At 32.6% G+C, this 21,296-nt stretch overlaps 1 protein-coding gene across 1 annotated transcript; it reads right to left on the bottom strand.

Annotated features, from left to right (window-relative positions):
* Positions 1–7,721: 7,721 nt before the first annotated feature.
* LOC113518002 (retinol dehydrogenase 12-like) lies at positions 7,722–9,042 on the bottom strand. The gene has a single exon (XM_026902749.3). It carries the CDS (start codon positions 8,901–8,903, stop codon positions 7,965–7,967), a length of 939 nt encoding a protein of 312 aa, XP_026758550.1. The 5' UTR covers positions 8,904–9,042; the 3' UTR covers positions 7,722–7,964.
* Between the last annotated feature and the right edge of the window lie 12,254 nt (positions 9,043–21,296).

Genomic DNA, 21,296 nt, shown 5'->3' with positions numbered 1-21,296 from the left:
ATTACTTTATAGTATGCCTTTTTGTTGTAAAATAAAATATATTAAATTTTATATATTATCTTCAAAATATTTCGACATTTATCGGCGCATTTTATTCATTTTTAAATAAGAATAATAGTTTAGATATTTTTAGTATAGTTATAGTTTATATTATTATTACTATTTCAGCCGTTAACTGTCCATTGTTGGACATAAGCCTTCGCCATAAGGGGAGTTTTACCAGTAGTTGTCACGCTTGGCAGGCAGGTTGTCAATCGCAGTTAGACTTTTAGAGGTATTTTAAGAGGGACGCCGCTGCCCATCTCTCGCCGTCTCTAAGTCACCTCTTACGACATCTACGAGAAAGGCACGGGTGGCCCATTCTACACCGGTGCACACACATTATTATATATGTATATAAATATATATAAACAGAAGTTAGTAAAATTTATACAATAGAACGAATAATCAGATCAGATGAATTAATAATTTTCTTCACTTGGAATTTAAATATTTTTCTTTTACTACTTTTGAAGGGATCCATGACTCACAGAAACTGCGATCGGCGGCGACGTCACAAGTATCCTCTTATCGATAAATACTATGTATCATGCCCATCTCTAGTGATAATAACCACTATCGGTGTATTGAGATTAACTCGCGTTTATAGCCGAGTTAGTGTACATTAAATTTAACGATTCCACTCCATCGGGCTGCACTCTAAATTGGCTCGGACAAAGATGCCAAAGTGGCTGTTTCGACTATTTATTTCATGCCGTCTAACTAATTTATTTGATGTAGTAATTTTAATTTAAAAGTAAAGCGATCCCGAAATTAATTCAAGTCAATCCATGAAAATGGGGTTATTTTGCAAAACTAGTCTTTTCTCCCGGTTTTGTTCTCGTGCTTGGAACAAGGACAAAAAATTGTTTATATCTTTCTGCACTACTAATACTACGCAAATACATATCAAATTTTTTATCACTAGCTGTATCTTGTGGCTTCAACTGCGTGAATCAGTATATAAAATATAATATGTGCTAAATTCGGATATAATCTACCCGTGTACCAAATTTCATTCAAATCCATTCAGTTGTTTTTGCGTGAAAAAGAAACAAACATCCATTTGTCTTTTGCTATAAACTTTCGCATTTATAATATTAATAAGATTAATTAACCATTAATTTGAATTATTTTAAATTAATGTACCATAAAAATAAAGAAACAAATGTATTTAGTTTTAAAAAAGGGCTATTTATTGCTCTAGTCTCAGTTTTAATGATGTAAATTAGCAAGAAAGAAAGAAAAGAATAAAGAAAAAAAAAGGAAGAAGAAAAGAAAGGAAATAAATAAATAAATATTTTTATTTAAGTAAATATAAATTTAAGCATCTTTGAATAGTAATAAATAAATAAATAATGTATTTGTGTGACTACAAACTACTAAACAGTATTAGATCATAAAATTTTAAATATACAATATATAATTAAAACAAATCAATAAAATAAATCAGTTGCAGTATAATGAATAAATAAAATAAATCAGTTGCAGTTTAATGATTAAATAAAATAAATCAGTTGCAGTTTAATGAATAAATAAAATAAATCAGTTGCAATTTAATGAATAAATAAAATAAATCAGTTGCAGTTTAATGAATAAATAAAATAAATCAGTTGCAGTTTAATGAATAAATAAAATAAATCAGTTGCAGTTTAATGAATAAATAAAATAAATCAGTTGCAGTTTAATGAATAAATAAAATAAATCAGTTGCAGTTTAATGAATAAATAAAATAAATCAGTTGCAGTGTAATGAATAAATGAAATGAAACATTTATCATTTTAAATTTTTGAAATAGCTTGTCCAGTAGGTTGACATAGTTTTAAGATGTAAGGAAATAAATCAAATGAGCGGAGGCGTTGGACGGAAATTGCGGTAACATGGTCCCTAACGAAGGGTTAATGGACAGGATGTTGCTTATTCGCCCCGTAAACTGTTTATTCGAGGTTTGAATTCAATTTGCCAAGGGTAGAGTTTTGGTAAGGAAAACAAAATAAATATTGACTATTGGAAAATAAAAGCGTAATCCTGAACACACACACATATAGCCAAGCAGTAGCAGTGTATTATTTTTTTAATAAATAAAATTTAATATTTTCAACCGACTTTATAAAGAAGCAGCTTCTTAATTCGGTTGTATTTGTTAATTTAATTTATGAAATGTCCGCAATGAATAGATACATACCAATACTTAAATAATGAATAATAATAATAAGAAAATACGTAGCTATAGTGATACAATTTCAATGACTGGATAATATTGTAACAGATCCTTAGACTATTTCGAAAGTGAAAAAAGTGTTGTCCTCTTCTCTCGTACTTGCTGTGCCCAACAGGGTCAATAATTGAAATGTCATGTACTAAAGTGACAGGTACTCTGTAGGTACTATGTAGGTACTATTTACCTGTGAAAACTTTTTCAGCGCGTTAAGTCCCGATTGTGTATTTAAAAATATCGGTATTATTATTTTTATGTTCGATCATACTAACGGTTAACGGTCAAATGCTGGGGGGAAAGGGATTGTTAATAATGAAGACTGAGAATCCCATTGCTAGCAATATACCCAATCAGGTCGACACCCTCGCGGTTCTCCCTGGAAACTATCATGGTTAATTCCTGATGAATTCATCATGATGGGCTAACTAGCCTGTTTTCATTCTCATCTATCACCCTTCACTGGTGCTCCGCCAGTGTATCCCGTTAGCGCAGGCGGGGTTAACATACCGTTTTCACTTATCAAAAAAAAACGGTCAAATGATAAACATAGGCCTTCTCCATTAGGGGGGGGGGGGTATGTCAGTTGTTGCCACGTTTGGCATGCGAGTTGTCAACCGCAGTTAGGCTTTAGTGATGTTTTAAGAGGAACGCTGCTGCCCGCTCCTCCACCATTAAGTTTCCTCAGTCGCCTCTTACGGCATCCACGAAAAAGGAAGGAGTGGCTCCTTCTATGCGGAAACCACAAGGCTATTTTATTTATGTATGTTACCTTATAAATCCGTCAGTTTTAAAAATCTTTTTTATCTGAAAGTACATATTTACAGATTGGTTGCATAGAGAATTTATTAAATTAGTGTAATTTTTAGACCAAAATAACTTGTTTTGTCACCAGAGGGAGACTTTGTACAAAAGTCGATTGCTTGGGTACCTCTGTCTCATTCGTGTTTCTACCGTGAAGCAGTTGTGTTTGCATGGCTGTGTTTCGGTTTGAAGGGTGGGATATGATGTGAATTTACTGGGTACAGAGGAATAACACCTGAGTCCTCAGGAATGGCAACGCATGGGGGGTATCATGGGTGAAACAGGTGTCCATGCTACTGCTCATGTCTACAGGCGACGGTTACCACTTTTCATCAGGTGGACCGTCAGCTTGTTTGCATTCTAAATTGTATAAAAAAAAAATTTAAATCGGCTTTTTTTGTGAAACACATTCTTTAATTTTAGAGTTTAGAATTTACCTGCAAATAATCTGTTACCGCTAAATCTAATGTCTGTCTAAAACTACCAGAGCGAACAAATACAATTATGGATCATCTAGTCAATTGAGGTCATTTACAGTTAAGTTCTTGAACTTTGTCATTTTAATTGAACTTCTCATGTAAATGGGGATATATACACTAATACTAATATTATAAGAAGGAAACATTTGATTTCTTTTTATTGTTCTTTATTTCATCATCATCATATGGCTGATATGACTGATATCACTTTGGTATGAAAGCTTTTAATAACGAAATTCATTAGTTACCACACTTTGGTATGAATACTTTCAATAACGAAATTCATTAGTTACCACACTTTGGTATAAATACTTTCAATAACGAAATTCATTAGTTACCACACTTTGGTATGAATACTTTCAATAACGAAATTCATTAGTTACCACACTTTGGTATGAATACTTTCAATAACGAAATTCATTAGTTACCACACTTTGGTATAAATACTTTCAATAACGAAATTCATTAGTTACCACACTTTGGTATGAATACTTTCAATAACGAAATTCATTAGTTACCACACTTTGGTATGAATACTTTCAATAACGAAATTCATTAGTTACCACACTTTGGTATGAATACTTTCAATAACGAAATTCATTAGTTACCACACTTTGGTATAAATACTTTCAATAACGAAATTCATTAGTTACCACACTTTGGTATGAATACTTTCAATAACGAAATTCATTAGTTACCACACTTTGGTATGAATACTTTCAATAACGAAATTCATTAGTTACCACACTTTGGTATGAATACTTTCAATAACGAAATTCATTAGTTACCACACTTTGGTATAAATACTTTCAATAACGAAATTCATTAGTTACCACACTTTGGTATGAATACTTTCAATAACGAAATTCATTAGTTACCACACTTTGGTATGAATACTTTCAATAACGAAATTCATTAGTTACCACACTTTGGTATAAATACTTTCAATAACGAAATTCATTAGTTACCACACTTTGGTATGAATACTTTCAATAACGAAATTCATTAGTTACCACACTTTGGTATGAATACTTTCAATAACGAAATTCATTAGTTACCACACTTTGGTATGAATACTTTCAATAACGAAATTCATTAGTTGCCACACTTTGGTATGAATACTTTCAATAACGAAATTCATTAGTTACCACACTTTAGTATGAAAGCTTTTAATAACGATATTCATAAGTTACCACACTTTGGTATGAATACTTTTAATAATGAAATTCATAAGTTACCACACTTTGGTATGAACGTTCTTAATAAATTCTCATTAAAATGTCTAACAAAAAATCTCCTATAAAAACACATCAAAGTCATACCATTAATTTGCCGGATTCGAATCTGTATACGAGGAGAATGATCATTTCGCGACAAAAGACGCTCCTTGGGGAAGTAAAGCTTTTTGTTCCTATATCATTGTTTATGCGGGCGGCGCGTCAAAGGAATGTAGGGTGACCAAACAGAAATTATATTTTATACTTTTATTAAATTATTTTTTAATTAAACAAACCAGCTTCTGCTCGCGACTTCGCGTGACGAGTGAACTTGAGAGCTAAGTAACAAATTAAGCATTGGATGATGTGATGGAATTAACTGTTAGGTTAATCCCATCTTCAAAACTTCCTAAGTTCTCTGTTTTTTTTTTTTACAAACAAGGGGCAAACGAGCAAGCAGCTCACCTGATGATAAGTGACTACCGCCGACCATGGTCACCCACAACACCTACGGCATTGCAGGTGTGCTGCCGGCCAATGAGTCACATGTTATAGTAACAGAAATGTCATCAGCGAATAATACACATACATGTTTTGTAACCTTAGGTAAATCATTTATATAAGTAAGAAATAATAAAGGCCTCAAAATACTTCCCTGAGGTACACCGTAGCCATTGTGCTTACTAATTGATTTATATGATGTTAACACTGATTTTTCATCCAGACGAATAATTTCCACATGTTGATATCTATTCGCCAGATAACTCTCTAACCAACTATAAGCTGGTCCCCGAATACCATAGGAGTACCATAGGAGTTTCTGAGATACACAGTCAAATGTTTTTTTTCATGTCAAAGAAAAGTAATACAGTTTTATTTTGACTATCTATGTTGTCAATTATATTCCTTGTTAAGTTATAAATAGCCAATTCTGTCGATTTATTTTTTTGAAAACCATATAATATATATTTTCGAAAAACACCGTGTATGTTATGCATAGCTTTTTCAAATACGCAACTGTTATTCATACTAACATTATAACAATATTTTATATAAAATATTGTTATAATCATTTATATTTATTAATTAAATCAATTTATCCTCATTATTTTGATTGTTTGCTCACCATAGTGCCGCCCCATTGATTTCGCCGCCAAAGAAACTCCGCCGCCCAGAAAAGGTATCCGCCGGAGACTGCTTCCGCATGCACGCACCTTTAATGAACTAAAAATTGAACGAGGATTCTAGCAAATTAATATATGTACATAAAATATTATAAATTTTATTTATTTATTTAAACTTCAATGCACAATTATATAAGTAAGCGTACATATGGCGGACTTAACACCTAATGGCGTTCTCTACCAGTCAACTATGAGGCAAGCAGAAAATCAAGCTGCCGGTGCAATAATTACTAAAATATGTATAAATATTGTTACTACATATTATATAAATACATTCATATATATATAACTAACTATAAATTAAATATAAAATTTATTAAATAATTATATCTGTTTAATTTATCTGTAATATTTTTACTTTGCGGCACCACACTTTCACAATTCTACAACACACACACACACATATAAATATATATATATATATATATATATATATATATATATATATATAGCCGCATGCTCGTTTGCCCCCTGTGTTGTAAAAAAAAAAAAAACATTGTCCCTGTAAATTAGTCATTACGGGGATATGTGGAGACGCCTGCCCTCTGGTGTGAGTGCCGTGCAACAACGCCTGTGTGTCAACTTTTACGCGGGAACAACCATCGACCTCCACGGCAGTGATTAAAAATATTAACAATCTTCGGTTATTTGGGGTGAGTTTAGATTATTATTTATTATTATTATTGTTTATATATGCATACACATAAATCGAGGAAAAATAGACAACGATAACACGAATTACGGGAGCCCTGAACCAGCTTCTAAGTGTGAGATGAAGTAGGTGATGAAAGTCAATATTCCACCGAAATTCCTCTATATAACAATATCTCTTCAGATATAATAGGAATAGGAATTTGTCAAGTCGATTTACAACTGACGGAATTTTGAGGTAATAACAAAAAAAAATACAACCGAATTGAGCACCTCCCTCTTTTAAAGTCGGTTAAAAATGCCTTAAACAACAAAACTTACCAGAGGGAGACTTTGTACAAAAGTCGATTGCTTGGGTACCTCTGTCCCATTCGTGTTTCTACCGTGAAGCAGTTGTGTTTGCATGGCTGTGTTTCGGTTATATATGGCGTGAATTTACTGGGTACAGAGGAATAACATCTGAGTCCTTAGGAATGGCAACGCATGGGGGGTATCATAGGCGAAACAGTATACTCTGTTATGTCCATGGTACTGCTCATGTCTATAGGCGACGGTTACCACTTTCCATCAGGTGGGCCGTCAGCTTGTTTGCCATTCTAAGTTGTATAAAAAAAAAACTGGCCAAGTATATATTTTAACAATTTTAATAATATCAAATACATCACTAACATACATATCGCGGTCAGACGAACAAAGTTATAAGTAGAAACTAGTATGTACTTACTAGACGATTGATAATATAGATAGAAAATGTATATGCATTACTTACAGCACACAAATAACAACGGACAGAGAGAGATATACACAATAAAAAGAGATAAAAGAATACGTATAAAAAGAAAAGCGGAATACATAAAAGAAGTAATATATACTTTTTTTTCTTTTTGTACGTGTGCCATAGTAAGTATAATAAAAGGTAAATAAACACTGTACTATAGTTAGTATACTTTATGCGGATTACAATAGATAAATAAATAAATACACATTTATTACTTTAATATAACCATACATGGATGAAAAAACAGAGCACAGATAATAAAACTTATAAATATATTACATACATACATATATAAATATATTATATACATACGCACACATACACATGCATGCAAAAAAGAAAAAAAAAACAATATAAACTCAAACAAATAATTTATTTTATGTGAACACAATTAATGTGACGGTAAGTCTAAATAAATTTGTATATCTTTTAGTGTAGTTAAATTAAAAAAAAAATACTAAACAACTTTCAATAGTAACTCATATTAGGTACTTTATAATAATATCTTTACAAGAATTAAATCATATTAAATATGTTACATTAATACTTTAGCTTTATTCTATAGATTATAAAAAAAAAAATACAGAAGATGCATTTCTAATTTAAACCTACTAGTCTCTCAGAGACTTCCCACAATTTGCTTGCGATATGATCATCTTGAGCTGTAATAGATGGCGCTGTTTTCTTACAATCAACAAAGTAACCACCGGTCACACCTTCGACCTCAGGAGACACGGCCAAATAGATGGTAGTCTGGGCACCTTCCCAGCTGGACTTCATGAATGGCCTAACGATATATCTTAGAATATCAAATTTCATGACCGGATGATTAGTCATTAGCTTCGTGTAGACAGCGCCTGGGTGCAACGAGTTAGCGGTTACACCGGTGCCACTCAGCCGCCTTGCTAACTCCATACTCATTAATAGATTGCACAATTTTGAATTATTGTAAACCTTTTGTGCGTTGTACTCTTCATTTACCATATTTAGATTGTCAAAATTTAACTTCGCCGCTTTGTGTAAAATCGAAGACGTATTAATAATTCTACTAGGCGACGACTTCTTTAATAAAGGAAGTAGTAGGTAAGTTAATAGGAAATGTCCGAAATAATTTACTTGCATGTCTAGTAATAATCCATCTTTGGTTATTTTGTAAGCTTTCGTGGAGGTGCCCGCGTTGTTTATTAATATATCAAGTTGCGTTTCTGTTTTTAAGATATCATCGCAGAATGCTCTTACAGAATTCAAGGAGGACAGATCCACCGACTTATAGTCCACGTTGAGGTTACCTGTGGCCGCCACGATCTTGTCTTTCGCCTCTTTGCCGTACTCCTCTAATTTGCATGCTAGGATGACACGTGCTCCCCGATGCGCCATGTCCTTCGCCACCTCGTACCCGATTCCTGTGTTTGCTCCGGTCACTATCACCACTTTGCCCACTAAATGTTTGCTACACTTACAAATTCCTAGTGACACTTTGAAATATAATAGAACAGCTATGTAAAATAGGAGAATTAATATTAGAAACAGCATCATGGCGTACAGCACAGTATGTTGATTGCGTATGACTAATAAAACTCGCAAAACTATTGCTACTGTAGATATTTTTTTTTTAAATATGTAAATACAAAATTAAGAATCTAATTTAAATGCAAAGACAACCTATGTTATAAGAATATGTTGATGTATTAAAACGAATAGTTAATGTTGTACGAAATGTTTGAATTAAAAAAAAAATATGTCAAGAACGTTTCATATTTTAATAGCTGGGTACTGTATGTTTTTAAAATAACAACTGGAATTTACGAGTACAGTTTATAAATGTTTCTTAAGAAACGTCTGTTATCTGCTTCATCATTTCAAACGTTTTCTTTCCACTGTTGAACATACATCTCCTCTATTAGGGAGGGTTTTGCTTTGTTTTCAGTAGATGTCATGCTATGGTGGGTTCATAACCGCAGTTAAGGTTTGGAGATGTTTGAAGAGCAACGCTGTTGTCCATTCCTCGCTCTCCCTTAGTCGTCTCTTACGACATCCACGGGAAAGGAAGGGTAGCCCATTAGGACCCTTAGGTGACCGCATCAAAACGGCCACACAGCAGTCTCTTGTGGAATGCTCTCGCTCGGCTGTGAACAGAATTAGATGGAGACGCATTGCGAGGACCTCAGTCACGAAGGAGGACTTCATCGATGACCTACTATCATTGTAAAAATCACGACCACTTTGTCAAAAAACTCGAGAAAGAAAGAGAGAGAGTCGTAGGAGGCGACTAAGGGAACTTAACAGGCAGATGGACAGCAGCGTCCGTCTTAAACCATCTCTAAAGCTTAACAACGGTTGCCAATCCGCCTGCCAAGCGTGACAACTACTGGCAAAACCCCCTAAGGGCGAGATTTATGTTCAGAAGTAGACAATTAAAGGCTGATACGAAAATGATATTACTGTAGACTGTTCAGAATTGGATGCGGAACCCTATTTCGTATGTGTCTTGATATATTAGCAATTTTTTTTACTTTAAATTACTTACGTACCTAAAATGATGTTTTCTTTCATATATTAATATTCATTAGTGCTAAAGTTTATCTTGAAACGTTGCATTTTATATAATAGTAAGTACCTATTGTATAATACGCAAGTACGGTACATTTGACGTGGAAAATAGGTATGAAGGTTTTTTTTTTTTATTAAAAATTAAATAAATATAATAAAAAAGATGTTTTCAACATTCTTAGATTTTCTAAACTACAGAAAATTGAATAAGAAGGATTCTAGTCAAATGGGAACATTGAATACGTATATATTTTTTTATTTTATTTTTTGAAGGTTTTTCAGTAAAAAGCTTAAATTAAAAATATATATATATATATATATATATATATATATATATATATATATATATATATATATATATATATATATATATTATATCTTTGTAATTAATAATTTTGAAATTCATTTTGTTTTGATATAGGGTATATCAGATAACTGGATTCTCTGTTTTTATTAATTTATTATTAAACTTCATCATAATGTTAGCGTCAGGCTGTTTTTATCAATTCCATTATCATCCATTAAAAAAATATACGTTAACGCAGGCTAACATATATTATCCACTACGTATAGTGAATTAACATTCTATATGCATTCATTTAAATTTTTGGGAGATTTTGTACAAAAGTCGTTTGCTTGGGCACCTCTGTCCCATTCGTGTTTCAACCGTGAAACAGTTGTGTTTGCACGGCTGTGTTTCGGTTTGAAGGGTAGGATATGGTGGTGAATTTACTGGGTACAGAGGAATAACAATTGAGTCCTCAGGAATGGCAACGCATGGAGTCTCATGGGCGAAACAGTATACTCTGTTATGTCCGTAGTCTTTCTCATATCTATAGACGACTTTACCACTGTCCATCAGGTGGGCTATCAGTTTCTTTGCCATTCTAAGTTAAATAAAAAAAATGCATTAAAAAAAATACATTCATAGTGAGGACTAACTTCAGTATTATTTATTTCACATAAATTTCCATTAAATATTAACACGTCATTAGCAATATCGCCGCGGGGTGAAAATCGAACCTAAGCCATGTTAATTAAACAGATTAAAGGCGTACACGCATGACCTATTTTTACCCTATGCGTGTTATTTTACCCCCGTACGAGGGATTAAAAGGGTTTGAATGATTTAGAAGAATAATGTTAATTAATTAGGAAAATATTGCCGCTGTGTAATTGGACGCATATCGTATCGGATTTCTATTGTTTCGTATATTTTTCCCATTTTTTTTTTTTACCATAACAAGTGCATTTTGTTTTGTAAATACAGTGACAAAGTATAGCTAGATAGATAGATACTGTTTACCATTTTTTTTTAAAAAGTTACAGTAGTAAACTTGTTATAAATATACAAAATTGAAACTATAAAGGTTATCGCTAGTAATCCAAAATTCCGACTTACTTTTGTAGGACAAAGTCTTTAAAGAAACTTGATTTAAATGGAAAAAAGCAAAATGTGATACAATTTTTAGTCAGAGTCGTTAGATATTCTACAGCAGGGGTGGGCAAATATTTTGATAGTCGGCCCACATTGCAGATGAAAATTTTACCCCGGGCCAAACAGTTTTTTTTTCTAATTTTAAGTTTAATTTTTGCTAAGGATGTCAATTAATGAATTTTAAAACCAACATTTTTGAATCAAAATATTTATTTATCAAGTCATAATAACTAATAAAATTGTGCGACTATTATACATACTAAAATTGTATAATTATCAGAATTATATTTTCGAATAGGAAGCGCTGAAAAGAGCGGTTGTCCGGGAGAAAATTTTGACTCCCACCGGCCCTGATAATGTGTATAAGTATTGCTTAATATTTTATCTAAAAAATTTTATGCACCAATTTATGTTAGACAAAAACTAATATTTGATACTAATATAACATAACGATATATATATATATATATATATATATATATATATATATATATATATATATATATATATTTATTTTTAATATTTTTATTCTAGAGATGTGTGTGTAATTATTTCTGATATACCTATATTGCTCAAAACAAAAGTGTGTATTAATTGGTATATATATATCTATATATATATATATATATATATATATATATATATATATATATATATATATATATATATATATATATATATATATTAAATAAATAAATGCCCCTTATGATAACAATAAGCAGAAAATCACAGTAGCGTAACAATAACAAAATTCAAATCCTCGACGGAATCGAATCCCGTCCCGCTCGGTTGGTCGGCCACATGACAAATTGCCTGTCACGCACGCAACCCTTGCAGTAATCTTGCCAGGTAATGTATGATTTATGGATTGGAAATGGAAAACTGAGATTTTTGAAGAATATATTATGGTGAGCCAAATTGTTATTGTGTACCCCTCGTGTACAGTAAGCACGGTGATGTAGTTCAAGACAGAAGTTGCAGGTTCGATTTACGATTTTTTATTTATTTATTAAGATGACACCTAGTTTAATAAAATATTAACATTTTTTTTTATATTTGTGACCTTCAAAAGGAAGAAGAAAAATTGTTAATTCATTTAATTTTTTTTTTTTTTTACTAGAATCATGACTACATAGTCAAAAACAAAAATTGTTTTTGTTAAATCAAGACACCAGGTGGACCATTTGCTTGTATGCCTCCCTAACAATAAAAAAAAAAATAGTAGAACAAAACAAACTAAAAAAGTTAGTTCTATTAGTAAGAAAGAACTGAGAGAGAAATAACTTAACACATTTTTTTATACAACTCAGAATGGCAAACAAGCTGACGGCCCACCTGATGGGAAGTGGTAACCGTCGCCTACAGACATGAGCAGTACCATGTACATAACAGAGTATACTGTATCGCCCATGATACCCCAAGATACATTACTATCTCATCAGTAAATACAGAGTACGTTAACATAAAAAACTAAAGTGGATCATAATATTCAATTATCTATCTACTCCCGAGTCGACAGATTTGATTAAAGCCCCTCTTACTGCGATTTAGCAGAAATAGTTATATTTAACCGCATTTTGGGGGGAAAACTAGCGATTTGAACGTTCTAGGGTGAATATTTTGTCCTCCCAATTTAATTATAGTAATACTGTTATATCATACCGTTTTGAACGGGATTTAAGATTATTATTGACTGTAGATACTCACCAGAGGGAGACTCTGTACGAAAATCGTCTGCTAAATACTCAGTGTTGCTAGATTGAGTGATTTTCTCACAATTTTAGGTAAAAAATTTTCGAGGAATTTTAAAGAAATGAATTTTTTGGAGTAATGTTTGGAACAAGGTGTTTTTTTTTTGTGTTTTATTAATTGTAAATCGTACTACACTATATAAAACAGACAATAAAATAATTAATAATTTAAAATTAATTTCATTCGTAAAAAACAGCAGTTTCAATTATGCTAATTATTTATTTATTTATAGCAAGGCAACACAGATTATAAATTAATACATTAATAAAATAAATATTACATAAAATAGCATTAAATTTGTACTCCAATAACTGCTTATATCTAATACAAGCTATTTTGATTTAAAAACTAAACTGCTGTATCTATTTTGATAATACTTCTACAGGACCAATCTGTACGTATATTTTTTTCAGATAGAGAGAGAATTATCTAAATTGTTTTACAACTGACGGAGTTATGAGGTAACAAACACAAAAGCGTACAACCGAATTAAAAACTTCTTTCTTTTTGAAAATCGGTGAAAAATTTAGAAGTTGCTTAATATAATATAACTTCTATAAAAATACTAATACAAATATAACATACAGACAGAAATCATAATAAACCGTGACATTAATTTTAATAGTAATCGTTAATATAAACAATAGACAGGTACAGAGGAATAACACCTGAGTCCTCAGGAATGGCAACGCATGGGGGTGTATCATGTGGCGAAACAGTATACTCTGTTATGTCCATGGTACTGCTCATGTCTATAGGCGACGGTTACTACTTTCCATCAGGGTCGTTAGCTTGTTTTCCATTCTAATTTGTATAAAAAAAAAAACTAACAATACTGGGAAACGATGCGAGTGTAAAACGTAATTTTTTTGTTGATTTGTTAATACAATATTTAATTTCATTGACATATGGACATGTTTTGTATTGGTATTGATATTATCTGATGACAATACAATCGTATTGAGATAGATAGATACTCTTTATTGTTTCCTCCAAAAGATTACAATAGTAAAATTATTATAAATACAAACAATTACAAGAAATAATCACAATGAGAAAACAATGGGCGACCTTAATGCTAAAAGCGATCTCTTCCAGGCAACCTTTGGATGGAGAGGAGTAATTATAAACAATTTGGTGGGAGGCACGATGAAAAATCCTGTTAATTCTAAATATAATATGGAGATGTGATACATGTAAATATACCTAAACCAAATTATAATAAACTTTGTGTCGGAGCTCAATTATTGTATCTCGGTATTGTTATGATGAACATCGTACTATATCCGGCGCCAGCTGCCCCTCCCCCTCTCCCCCCCCTATGATTCTCATAGGCTGCAATAGAAACAAAGATAATTCCAGCAAGGGAGGTATTTGTGGGAATCCACTTATACTGTATCCTATACAGAATGTTCCATTTGTTTGGCAATATTTTTTTATATATATTTATTGGATTTGGTTTAAATAAATATCAATTGTCGTATGGTCCCGGCATAGAATAGGCCACCCCTTCCTTTCTCGTGGGTATTGTAAGGGGCGACTAAGGGAACGCGAGGGATGGGCAGTAACGTCTCTCTTAAAACGTAGAGATAAAGCCTAACTGCGGTTGCTAATACATCTGCCAAGCGTGGCAACTGTTGGCATACTCCCCCAGAGGGAGACTTATGTTTAACAGCGGATGGGTAAAAGTTGATATTATGATGGTGATATTGATTGTTTAATAATCTTATTGAATTAATTAGAATAATTAAGTAGATAAAAATAGACATTTATTGATTTAACATACCATACATGAATGACAAACACAGCACAGATCCGAAGGCCAAGAAATTGGATAATAAACTACAGTGTATTCGCGTGTAGATCGAACTCGATGAACAAAAAAAAAATACTAGAAACAATGAAGCATAGATCATAAGCGCCATATAGATATATAGCAGCGCCATCTAGTTATATTTTAACGAACAATTACATAGTAAAAATTAGTAGTACTTAAAAAAATATATATACAAATCAATTTTGAAACAGCCTGTATCAATCAATAATTCCTATGAATGTTGCATGACGTCTTTTCTCGCGTTCATATTATTTACCGCACCCCAGCCATAAACCTGTCCTCAATGAAGACAAACTGCCCTGGACAGCTTGCCGCTCGCTTCTGTTTTTTGCTTGACCCCCCATAAGATGGGCCTTGTATAATTTGTGGTCTGATATTAAAGATTGTCGAGGAAAATTGTAACAGACATGTGGTACCAAGGTTTAAGTCGAGTATTGTTTTTATTTACAATTGAAATAAATAAAAAAAAAAAAATTAATATTTATACAATATTACATTCAGTACGTTTACATGTAACCTAATGTTTTCTGATTATGAATTAATTTTAAAGTTTTTTTTTTTTTTTATTTTACCCGAGGGAGACTTTGTACAAAAGTCGTTTGCTTGGCCACCGCTGTCCCGTTCGTGTTTATACCGTGAAACAGTTGTGTTTCAGTTTGAAAGGTGGGATATGGTAGTGAATTTACAGGGTACAGAGGAATAACACCCGAGTCCTCAGAAATAGCAACGCATGGGGTATATCATGGATGAAACAGTATACTCTGTTATGTCCATGGTACTGCTCATGACTATAGGCGATGGTTACTACTTTCCATCAGGTGGGCCGTCAGTTTGTTTGCCATTCACACAATTTGTTTGCCAAGAGGCAAAAAACCCAGTATGTTCACGCCATATCCCACCCTTCAAACCGAAACACAGCCATGCAAACACAGCTGCTTCACGGTTGAAACATGAATGGGACAGAGATACCCAAGCAATCGACTTTTGTACAAAGTCTCCCTCTGGTAAACTTTAAATTTCAGTCCCTTAGGGATTGAATTTGCAGAATTTTTCCCCTATCGTTCACCTACGTTATATAAAGAACCTATCTGTAAAATTTCCAAATTCTACATTCAGCGGTTTTCGCTGTATGATATGTGGGTTAGACAGTGCCAGTAGTTGCCAAGCGGTAATTTCTGGCAAAACCATCCAATGGTAAATACCGGATGGGAATGAACCCCAGTCCTTTGGCTCGAGACCGTTATAGTATAGCTGATGTGATGATGATGATTCATATAATAAATAAAGCATATCAAGCTGTCTGAATGTTAAGGTTACACAGATATGACCTAAACTTACCACATTCATCACAATAAATTTCCCTTCGTTTCGTTTCGTTTCGTTTCATTAAAAATCCTATTAATATTTTTCGATATAATATATTTAGTTGCATAAATTAATTAATTAAATGTAATAATAAAATTAATTAAAGTAATGTATTAATAACTCATCAGACTTAATTTCAAAGTGGAATTAAAGTAAATAATATCATAATGCATACCGTGAAAGTAATTCCTTTAATATTTTAAGCGCGTAAGCTCTTTAATCATTCGTCTGTGAGTCGCTTCTTGTGTTTGGAGTCTTAATTATTTTCAAAGGATCTCTGAACCTTTGTGAATCCAGTATTGTATTCTTGAACAATATTATAGATACATAAAAACAAAGTTTGTTTAATTAGTTTGTCCGTTTATTGGGCTTCAATAAACAAATACACATTTGTAGGTAGGTACATCTTTAATTTGAAATAATTAGTGTTATTTTATAAATAATAACATGACATTTTAGAAGAGTTATATGTAATTTTTAATTACGTTTGATTACAGATTTATACTAATTTACTATAACTATTATAGTTTATAAAAACTGGACTATGATCTTGTATTGAATAAAAAAAAAAAAAAAAAACATTTAAACATTTGATTCACATACCTATTACACTAACCAATACTATAAATATGCATATTTACTTCTTCTTCTATTTTTCTCTGACTTCAAAACGACGACAAGGGCGAGCTTTTTAAACTGTTATTTTTTAAATGTTTGTTACTTTATTTATAAACCAATTTGGATAATTATTTCATTTTATCTGAAAGAATATATTTTTAGATTGGTTTCATAGATATTTTATAAAATATCGGTAGACTAATTCAGTATTTAATACACTTTTTTTTATTAAATATATATACTTTTATAATCTTATATAAATTAAATATTTTTTTTTATATTTGTGTACATAACCCCGTTTACAATCAGACAGGCCATATGATTGTTTGTCACCTTAGTAATATAAAAAAAAAAAAAACAATAAAGAGAACTGTCGAAAACAATAACTTAAGGATTAACTCGTCCATCGAGCACATATTTTCCATTATAACAAAGTATTGCAATGAGTCATGCATGCATGCATGCAGATTGATCCCTTGTAGCAATTTACATACAGCACAGAGAATATTTGAATGCACGTGTCACACGCCGCTGTACGGGGATTACATTTATTTTCAATCTTCTTCCTTGATTGTACTGTACATTTCACAGTTTGTTTGACTTTGTCATTAGCTTATCAAAATACGTACGCGAATTTATATTTCCATTTTTTTTTTAAAATGTTTTTCATAAAAATGTAAAATGTATATATATATATATATATATATATATATATATATATATATATATATATATATATATATATATATATATATATATATATATATATATATATATATATATATATATATATAGAATACGCATGTCGTGGCGGCCTAGATTTTTGATGAGAATTGAGGCAGCATTTTATAATGTAACCATATTATCATGTATTTTAAGTAGATATAAATGTATGCCTTGTTGATTGTCCTTAAATATATATTTTACAACACAGGGGGCAAACGAGCATGCGGCTCACCTGATGGTAAGTGACTACCGCCGCCCATGGTCACCAACAATACCTACGGCATTGCAGGTTTTAAAAAGGAATATATATATGGTATATATATTGGTTACGATTAAAAATTAAAAAACACAACGTAAATGCCTTGCTAAAAACAAACTATTAAAAAAATAATAGTATTATTCGGGAAAATATACATACTGTTCTTCATACGCTTTCTGTTTTTACCTAATGTTTAGCTGGCAGAGAATGCCATGTGGCATTACGCTCGCCACTTGTACAAAGTTTTATTGTGCTATAAAGAATAAATAATATAAAGATTCTAACGGTACCGAATGCATTCAAAGCATGCATCGAAGGGGGAGGGGGGAGGACATGTTAGTTAGGACTACCAGTCCCATTGCTAGCAATATAACCTGTCAAGTCGACCTCTACGTGGTACTTACTGGAAACCATCGTGCTGAATTCCAGGTGTATTCATCAAGATGGACAAACTGACTTTTCTTTTCATTTTCACCTATCATCTCTCACTGGTGCTCTGTCAGCGTATACCGACCGTCAGTGCAGGCAGGGTTTTTTTTTAATGGATAATAATGGAATGGTAACCCCACCCGCGCTATCGGTATACACCGGCGGGGCACCAGTGAAGGATGATAGATTAGGATGAAGTTGGTCAGTTAGCCAATCGTAACGAATTCAACAAGAATTGTTCACGATGGTTTCCAGGGGGAACCACATGGAGGTCGACCTAATAGGGCATATTGCTAGCAATGGGGCTGTCAAACTCCATTGCTAACAATCCCTTTCCCCCTTGCAGGCAGGGTTACCATTACATTATCATCCTTTAAAAAAAATACATTCAAATCTCTTCAGACGGACATTTAAAAATTATACTACGGTAAAGAAGCTCAAATGCGTGAACCCTGAAAACATAGCATATCTTTTATTAGGCACATACAATTATGTAAGTAAAAGAAATATGTGTCTATATGAGACAGCAATAATAAATCGAAAAATACGATTTTCTCCCAAACACCAGCGCCATCTGTCTTAATTTGGAAGCGACTTGGAGTACCGTGGATGACACTCAATGACCGATGATCATTGAATATTTATAAGATAGCCGAGGGGTGATATGTTACAATAAATGCCACAAATCTGCTACTAATTTTTGAGAGAAACTAGGATTTTGTTGTAAATAACTGTCTGTTGGTATGATTGATTAAATTTACTAATTTATTTTAACTAAACTGCAAACAATAAATGTGGTAAGAGTAGTAATATACTTTTTTTTTAAATTCAATTAAATTTTAAGTGATCTTTTGTTAAAGATTACATACATACTCGTACAATATAATCTACGTCATGATTTGTAATTTAAATAAAACAATATATTCACCACGACAATGCCCCTGCCATACCTCTCTTGTTGTCCGTGAGTTTTTGAGTAAAAATTCCATTACGGTGACCGAACACCCCCCCTATTCGCCGGATTTGGCCCCGTGTGACTTCTTCTTATTCCCAAAAACCAAATTGGTACTTCGGGGGCGGCATTTGGGGGACATAAATGAGATAAAAAAAGCCGACGGGGCAGCTGAGAAACCTACAACCAGAGGACTTTCAAGGAGCCTTCTCACAGTGGAAACGGTGTTGGCACAAGTGCATTATGTCACAGGGGGAGTACTTTGAAGGGGATAAAATTGATTTACCTGAATAATTGTAAAATAAAATTTTTAAAAAACTTTTATACGTACTTTCCGGACAAACCTCGTACAATATAATCTACGTCATGATTTGTAATTTAAATAAAACAATATATTCTCAATTACCATACCAGAGGGAGACTTCGTACAAAAGTCGATTGCTTGGATACCTCTGTCCCATTCGTGTTTTAACCGTGAAGCAGTTGTATTTGCATGGCTGTGTTTCGGTTTGAAGGGTGGGATATGATGTGAATTTACTGGGTACAGAGGAAGAACACCTGAGTCCTCAGGAATAGCAACGCATAGTGGGTATCATGGGCGAAACAGTATACTCTGTTATGTCCACGGCATTGCTCATGTCTATAGGCGACGGTTACCACTTTCCATCAGGTGGGCCGTCAGCTTGTTTGCCATTCTAAGTTGTATAAAAAAAAAACCACTTCTTTTTTGTGCCGAAATTGGAAGAAGAACAAAAAACACTGGAAAATAGTACTTATTTAAAATGATAGTAGGAAACAGAGATTTTAAAGCTGGCGAAAGATTGAGTGTACCGAACAGAGACATTAAAACAAACACATTTAAGTAAGCCTTGTAGAATTCAAAGAGATTTTTGTTTTCAATAATATATATATAAATTTCATTAGAACACATCAAATTGCCAATTAAGGAGTATACCATTAAAAATATTGTCTTTCAATTAGGTTACGTTAAATAAAATTATTCGTAACACGACCAACCCTTAATAGCAACGAAAAAAAAGCACCCCATCAAATAAAGCCATACGGCTCGAGTTGTCTCAGATTGCAAAAAAGCGGAGCGCACGACACCGCTTTTAAAACAAGGATGTACAATGAATTTTTTATTATATAATTGCTAATTTGCCTCGTCTCTCTTCCGTTCGCTTTGCCCATTGTTAAAATTTCTGGATTATCTCTCTTACCTGATGAATTATTGTTTGTTTTTTTTCTTCCATTTTGCTGTCGTATCCTCTTTCGGCTCCAATTATTTCCGTTTGAGTAAACAAAAGAATTGCTACATATTTTTGAGTATCATTATTTCTTATTATGAAATAAATAATGATTATGATGTTAAATGAATATTTATTTACAAGTAATATGGTAAGTATATAAAGCAGGGGTGACCTAAGAGAAACGGTCGATCGCAGCAAGGCAAAAAATATAATATTTCACTAATCTAGCGGAAGATTTACCAGAGGGAGACTTTGTACAAAAGTCGATTGCTTGGGTACCTCTATCCCATTCGTGTTTCTACCGTGAAGTAGTTGTGTTTCAGTTTGAAGGGTGGGATATGGCAGTGAATTTACAGGTTACAGAGGAATAACATCTGAGTCCTTAGGAATGACAACGCATGGAGGTATCGTGTGCGTAACAGTATACTCGTACTCTATTATGTCCACGGTACTGATCATGTCTATAGGCGACGGTTGTCGCTTTCCATCAGGTGGGCCATCAGCTTGTTTACCATTCTAAGTTGTATAAAAAAAATTAAGATTCTCAGACGCATTGCTCACACTAATATAAATAAGTAGTTACTAGAAATAAATTTCAGTTTTATGTTTTCCCTCTTAATAAAATAAAAACTACTACAATACTATATAATTGTGTACTGAACTATGTTGCTTCTGGTATGTGGTATGTACATATGTTGTTGGCAACTAGAAAAAAAAATCCGTTTTTCTAGTAGTTGCCACGTTTGGGAGGCG

The sequence above is a fragment of the Galleria mellonella genome, unplaced genomic scaffold (genome assembly GCF_026898425.1).
Source record: "Galleria mellonella isolate WM207_F2 unplaced genomic scaffold, CSIRO_AGI_GalMel_v1 utg40, whole genome shotgun sequence".
Lineage (NCBI taxonomy): Eukaryota > Metazoa > Arthropoda > Insecta > Lepidoptera > Pyralidae > Galleria > Galleria mellonella.
This window is presented reverse-complemented; position numbering and strand designations above follow the sequence as displayed.